This window comes from Panicum virgatum, chromosome 5N, assembly GCF_016808335.1.
Source record: "Panicum virgatum strain AP13 chromosome 5N, P.virgatum_v5, whole genome shotgun sequence".
Classification (NCBI taxonomy): Eukaryota; Viridiplantae; Streptophyta; class Magnoliopsida; order Poales; family Poaceae; genus Panicum; species Panicum virgatum.
Genome location: NC_053149.1, coordinates 55,790,410 through 55,797,710, shown reverse-complemented (window position 1 = coordinate 55,797,710; position 7,301 = coordinate 55,790,410). Strand labels below are relative to the sequence as shown.

Sequence of the window (7,301 nt, the reverse complement as noted above, 5' to 3'; positions counted from 1 at the left end):
TTCTTTGTGTAGGTGCATCAGGACTCAAAGCTATTGAGGCAATTTGACTCAATTGGCCTAGTCCATCACCTACCCTACGCCTCGGTCGATGTGTAGGCCCTTCCAGCTGATGCACAAAGTTGTGAAGTGCCAGTCCAGCCATTATAAGCTGTGATTGTTTTAGTAGTGGATAATGAGGCACGCGATCCAACATTTGCCACTTCATTTTTGCTTCTCCGAAACTCCGTTCAATAACATTTCTCAGCCTTGAATGGTGCCTGTTGAACAACTCCTCTGCGTTTTGAGGCTTCTTTTTCTTGAACTCCTTCACATGGTACCTCCTTCCTGGATGTGGCGGCATGTAACCATCTTGACAAGTATACCCAGAGTCCACCAAACAATAGCGTCCTGCACACAAATACACACATTTTCATTACAAACCATAAATTGTACATGCATCATGGTTTAATTTTGCAAACAAACCTTTTGGTGGGCGCGGGAACTTGCTATCCATGAGAGCCCTCTGCTTCAACACCCGCATGTCATGCGTTGAACCCTCCGTGCCAACGCCAACATACATGAACATCATATTGTAGTCACAAACACAAATAACATTTTGGCTTCTCCACCCATGCCTATTAGTGAAGTCAGCTTGCACTCTTTCAGGAACACTCACCTCAATTAGCGTCCCATCAAGGGCTCCTATACAACCATCAAACAGAGGTGAGTACTCCGCCAACTCCTCAGGCAATTCTGCATAACTGCTGTCCATCGGCCTAAGCACCGCATCTGCAAAAGGCATCATTGCCTTGAGCACATGTTGCATCATCATGCTGCAAGTTCCCAGTCCCCTCCGCATTCTCTCATGCATTTGCCTCATTGACTTCTTAGTCCCCACAACCCATAGGAACAAGCCTAAAGCTTCTTCTGTTGAGATGTCCCTAGTTCGTTGTAGCCCATAGTAGTTGGTTAAGATATGATGCAACTTGTAGAAGTTCTCAGGCTGCATACGAAAGTTGAGAAAACATTTGTTTTGATTACTCAGCACGTTGTTTACCCACTGTCGGCTGGTGAGGTCCGGCACAAGCACATGTTTGAATGTTGGCGGTGCCGGGGCCATCATCGCAGACATTGCATAACCTACCGCCAGAGCAGCATTTGCCAATTCATTGAAACTATTCTCGCTAGAATTGTCACTATTTTCATCATAACTGTGATTGATATGGTGCTCCATGATTGTTCTGCCTTCACAAAATGTACTTATGATTTTAATTGTACTAAACAAAAACATCAGAAAATGTACTTCCGAAATCACAGAACATCAGAAACTAACAGCATGTATTCTTCAGAAAAATGTGACCACAAGAACAGCTGGGGCTGGGGGTCACACATACAAACCACAGGAACAGCTGTGACCAAATCAAGCTCAAGAGATAATGTAACTGTACTAATGTTGTATATAACGGAAAAACTGTACTAATGCTTTCTATCAAGGATTCAGGGGACATATACTGCACCTTAAAGCAAAACAACCATACGTACTGTTGTGTCAATACCTGAAGTAGCAATTCAGATTTGGAGTTGCAAAGGAAAGCTCTGTGTAACACACGACAAATTGTAATCAAGACAAGTTAGGCAGGAAGTACATGACAAATTAAGCGGGAAATTCAAATCATTTGTAGTAAACACAAGAAATGCAACATTACCTTTAATTATATGGATTTAATTGGTATGCAGCAGCTTCCTGCAAACAAATGCAGTACCCACCGCTTACAGGTTCCATGAGCACCTACAGGTAAACAAATGGAACTATGATCATGTCCTATTTTGTAAAGATGAATTAATATTCCTGTGCACCACCAATATGCATTGTTATATATATGAAAACATGCTCATGGAGTAAGACAACATAGCAGCACGATTATTACAAGGAGTCCAAGTCCGTTAACAGATTCAAAATTATTACACACATAGTTTTGCACAGTACATAACAGAAGCATTTAAACGACAGCTGAAACAAGCCGCAAGGACTACTTCTGGTTCTGGTTCTTAAGCCAGGTGAGCCAAGGAATACGGACTTCTGGGTCAGACATGTTGAGGAACTCTCTACGGAGCACAGAGCTTTCGAACGACTTCAAAGCTGTGAAGTAGAGGTCCGAAGGGATTGGCACACCATCGTCTTCTAAGAGTTGCATTGCTGCATCAACCTCTTCCTGCTCACGGTGGCACGATCCCTAGATGAACTCTGTGCAGCAATGCTGTCCGATATCTTCCCCAACATTTCCCCAACTTCGCAGCACTTCTTATGTGGGCTCTCAACCTCTTGGTCGCCACGGCCCCTTTTGGATCCAGAGTGATAACTGACAGGGCCACTGTGATCGTGCTGCCTCATAACATGAGGAGGTGTTAACGAACCAATGCCACCTCCCGATATGTACGTGCCAGAGTTGGTTACCCGGTCGCCAAAGAGGGCATGTAGTTCATTCAGGAAAGCCGGTGGGTGGGCACGATCTGCAGCAGCGTTACTTGTTTCCTGCAGGTAACATTGGTGTTAGTCTGTGCGTGAAATTATGAATCTTAACATAACAATATAGAACTGAGTGGTAGCAGTATCAGTAGTAGTAAACATACCACGGGCTCCGTACAGTCGTCGGGATCATTAGGCAAGCCGTAATGGATCTGCCAGTACTCTGGTTCAGCTGCTAGGCCCCCTGTGGCCGTGTCCCGTCCGAGACCGGAGGCTGATTGCGCGTCATGCCATTCTTTATACTTCCGTTTTAGAGCATCGAATTTGTTGGTCACTTGCTTGTGTGTGTATTGGGGGGAAGTGTGGATAAATGTTGCGCCATCCCTCCTTAGTTACACCGAACTGGTTCCAATTGGGATTTCTGCTTCTCCTCAATGGCAAGTTTCAGCAGAAGAGCTGTCTCTGAGGACTCCCAATGCGCATGATCTCTTGGCATCTGTGGGAACGTGTAACTTGGATTCGATTGTTCCGATACAGTAGAGAGGTACAATAGAAAATGGTACAACGCCGTAACTACAAGTGCACGGAGAAGACGAGTTGACAAATAGATACTTGCCTTGGTTTCTCGCTTCGCTCGTTTGGCACACGAGTTGTACAGAATAGCTTCCGGCGGTGACCACGAAGCTGATGACGAAGGTGCCAGTTTAGAGGACTGTTGAGAAACCACCCGATGGTACCCAGCCTGAGTTCAGGAATTGTAGGCCGCCTGCACGCACAAGTTATAACAGCTTATGATGAAAAAAACAAAGTGGTATGTTGTGCTTTAACAATTCTATTGTTGTGCATCACTGAATCATTGAAACAATGACAGTAACTAGAGGGCAAAATGAAGTAACCTGTTCACTGAATCATTTCAGGACAAATATTTGTTACAGAAGATGCTGTAGTGGTATTGCATTGAGCTTACCCATGTTCCCACAGATTTTTTGCTGATTTTGTTCTTCTACTACGTGCCCAATTTAATTTCAATTATGCGAAGTTACATGTGCAATCCTAATTTTCATGGATATAACATGTATCTTATATGTGATGAATATGTTACTCTAAAGATACCAACGCATGCCCCTCTTGGGCTCCCCTAAACAGTCTGAATCATATTGTGGGAAAGGAACCTGGACCCGGTGGCGGCGACGGCTGGGGAGGCGGAAGCTTGTCTCGTCGAGGTCGCCGGATGGGCTGATGGAGGAACTCGAGAGGGAGCCGCGGAGATGTCCGACCTCTTGCCGCCGCTCCCGACGGCCGCCGCCTGTGCGCCGGCGACGAACTACCCCCGCCTCCCTAGATCTGCCGCAGGAGGCCGACCCCGCGAACTCCGGTGGAGGGAACGACGGCAGTGTGGGGAGGGGCGTGTTGGGGCTCGAAGGGAGATGCGCCGGCGACTCGAGTGCCTGCCGAGGCGGTCGTGACGGGCGCCGCAGGGCTCGCCGTGGCGCAGCGGCGGGCGGGTGCTCCTTGGGGGATCCATTGCGGTGGCCGCCGGGCCGTCAGTCCAGGGGCATCCCTACATGGATCCGCAACAGGGGGCCAACAGCAACGACGGAAGGAGGGCGACGCCGGGCAAGGAGGTGGAGGGAACTAACGGCGACGATGGGAGAGAGGCGATTTTTTTTTCTTACGTCGGGGAGATGCGGGGGAGCCTGTAAGGAGAAGGGGCGGCTGCTGATGGGAGGAGGGAGGGCCGGCTGCCGAACGGCTGGGCTGATAAGCCCATCGGCAATCAGCCGACTTCAGCCCAGACCGATCAGCCGAACAGCCCCGGAGTTTTCTTTTATAATGTTTGAAGGTTCAAGGGACACGTAGCTTGCCACTAAGAATAGCATTGTTAAGTACTCGAATAAATTTAAGAAATGTGAGCACTTATATTGAATCGAAGACTTAAAATGGGATAGCTAGATCCCCTCCAACAAATCATATTATACCCGGATGCTTCTTTAGTAGAAATTATCATGACATGTTAGAAAACCGTTGTCCTCATTAAGATTTTGGACTTCCTGTTCTCATTGGTAACACCCGAAACAGGTGGTTCACATCTACTTATTTCATGGGCAACACGTACAGATGAAACTGTATAAAAACATTTCATTTCTCTCATAATCAGAAAACATCATCAAATGAGGACTTGGGATTCATGCTGCGTACATGCTGCATCTGCCTGAATTGGCTCGAGTAGGGTCAGCAAGTGCTCAGCCAGCTAAAGAGCAGATCCACATCGGACAGCATCCAGGCCCCACCGTCCAGTGGGACGCGAGAAAACCATCACCCGGATCCCTGCCCCCCTCCTCACCCTCTCCACTTCCGTTTTCCCGATCCTTGCGTCGCGGCTCCGATCCACCGCAGCACCGCACCGCCGCGAGCACGTCGGGTGCCGGTGCGGCAGGCGAGATCCGAGGACACCCCCTCCCCCGCGTCCCCCCCGAATGGCCGCCGCCGGCCGCAGATAGAGAGAGGCGCAGGCGGCGCGTGCAAGATCCAGATCCGGTGGGCGGGCGTGGACGAGATCGCCCCCACCGCGATGGCGGGCGCGGTGTCCGCGCTCTTCCTGCTGGACATCAAGGGCCGCGTCCTCGTCTGGCGCGACTACCGCGGCGACGTCTCCGCGCTCCAGGCCGAGCGCTTCTTCACCAAGCTCCTCGACAAGGAGGTGAGTGACCGATCAGCCCGCCCGGGCCTAACCTGCTCTCTGCTCCTGAGATCTGCCCGGTCGTGGTTGCTGAGTTCCTGCGGAATGGGTAGGGCGACGCGGAAGTGCACTCGCCGGTGGTCTACGACGACGGCCGGCGTCACGTACATGTTCATCCAGCACAAACAACGTCTTCCTCCTCACCGCAGCCCGCCAGAATTGCAAACGCGGCCAGCATTCTCCTCTTCCTTCACCGCGTCGTGGATGTGCGTGCCCTTGCCTCCCTGTTTGCTGAGATATGGTGATGACATTGTAAGCGCCCGGTTTGTTCATGCGACTTGTGCGTGAGCGCAGGTGTTCAAGCACTACTTCGAGGAGTTGGAGGAGAGTCGCTCAGAGATAACTTTGTCGTTGTGGTACGGCAAATGCTCAAGCACTACTTCTGTTTCATGCTAGATTGCTGGGAGTTTGACACAATAGGGTGCCATTTTGTGTGTACAGTATGAGTTGCTTGTGAGATGATGGATTTTGGGTACCCACAATACACGGAGGCGAAGATCTTGAGCGAGTTCATCAAGACAGATGCGTATAGGATGGAGGTCTCACAGAGGCCACCCATGGCTGTGACAAATGCAGTGTCATGGAGAGTGAGGGGATCCGGTACAAGAAGAATGAAGTATGCTGATTTTCTATCTACTGTCTCTTTTGATGCAGGCAGACAGTTCTGTTATAGTACTTTACAAACCACCACACTTCGTTTCTGCAGGTCTTCTGGATGTGGTGGAGAGTGTTAACATTCTAGTTAACAGCAATGGGCAGATTGTGAGATCAGATGTCGTTGGGGCACTGAAGATGAGAACATATTTGAGGTGAGTTTGCATTCTCCGTTGCATAAAAAGATTTAAGAGACCATATTACTAAACACGAAAGAATAAAAGCTGCTGATCATTGGATCTCACGACTGTATAAGTATGTCACTCATTAGTTAATCCCTTGTTGAATACCATTATTCAGACTAGCAAGCGGTGTATTGATAGGATTTTTAGAAAACTTGTTGCATTGGTTGTTATGTGCAAATTTGGTCCTGATATTGACAGATTTTACGCTGGATAGGGATAAGGTCCCTCTTTGTTATGATGTACTCCCTCCGTCCCAAAGTAATTGTCCAATTGGAAAATTTCAGACGCATTACTAGTAGTGGAAAATGACCATGTTACCCCTAATTAACTATAGCAGTTATGATTGGAAACAGCACTGTTTATTTGGTTCCCTAGATCCTCAAGAATGAAAATGCATTAGAACCGGAAAAGTAACATCTACTTGAGCTTTTGATTGGCTCCATGCACTTCTCTATACAATTTTTTCATGTTATTTGATATTTTTTTAATTAGATGGATTTTGCTACAATCTAAAATAACACACTTTGTGGGACAAAATTTGAAGGCTAAACGAACAATTATTTTGGGATGGAGGGAGTAGAGATTAGTGATTGATAGTAATGAATTTTAAATTGTTAGGATGTTACATGTCCGATGTTACTAGATCTGAATCCAGTTAATTTTTCTTGCTACCTAATTTGCTCAATCTTTAAATGGGGTATGTATCACGTTGGTCTATTTGGCTTTCACTTTCGATGGACCTGCTTGTAACTTCTATCATACAGTAATTGCTTCAATTTTGATGTCTTTGCTTTTGAAAGGTTGCATGAATTCATAGCTTTGAAGACTCTTCGTTTTTATTTTCTTTACAAGCTATGATGATTTTGTTATCTTAGGCAGTTCTACATGGTGTAACCATGTAAGCCTTGAATAAGTCATATAGAGCAACAATGAATATCTTGGGCTTGCCCAATAATGCAATTATATTGTAGAGCTGGAATTTAATTACCATTTTAGCTATTTTGATATAAATTTCATTGCTAAGGCTATTGTTTATGCTGACTTTAATTTAGCAGAAATGTACTATTATTTTGGGGATATATGTTGTCTAATTAGAGCTATAAAATTTATTTCTCCTGATTAGATCTAATTAGAGCTATAAATTTTATTACTGCTGTACATACTTGTATGTGAACTAGAAGTGCTATAGATAATATGAAGCAAGTTAACTAAAGTTGAAATCTCAATCAGCAGTCACTAACTAACAATAGAACTTCAAAAGGAAGGGTTAGATGTG

General features: G+C 46.5%; 1 protein-coding gene across 1 annotated transcript; it reads left to right on the top strand.

Moving 5' to 3' along the window:
- The first annotated feature begins 4,711 nt into the window (after nt 1–4,711).
- Nucleotides 4,712–6,239, top strand: LOC120674963 (AP-1 complex subunit mu-2-like). The gene is made up of 5 exons (XM_039956056.1): nt 4,712–5,147; nt 5,240–5,392; nt 5,481–5,570; nt 5,841–5,995; nt 6,224–6,239. Exons 1-5 carry the CDS (start codon nt 5,019–5,021, stop codon nt 6,237–6,239), a joined length of 543 nt encoding a protein of 180 aa, XP_039811990.1. The 5' UTR covers nt 4,712–5,018.
- Nucleotides 6,240–7,301: the final 1,062 nt, after the last annotated feature.

What these genes read in the sequence shown, in the direction of transcription:
- LOC120674963 (XM_039956056.1), top strand. Translation starts at nt 5,019, where the DNA reads ATGGCGGGCGCGGTGTCCGCGCTCTTCCTGCTGGACATCAAGGGCCGC. An exon ending in TCCTTCACCGCGTCGTGGAT is followed by an intron (nt 5,393 to 5,480) that starts GTGCGTGCCCTT and finishes GCGTGAGCGCAG; the next exon opens with GTGTTCAAGCACTACTTCGA. An exon ending in AATGCTCAAGCACTACTTCT is followed by an intron (nt 5,571 to 5,840) that starts GTTTCATGCTAG and finishes CTTTTGATGCAG; the next exon opens with GCAGACAGTTCTGTTATAGT.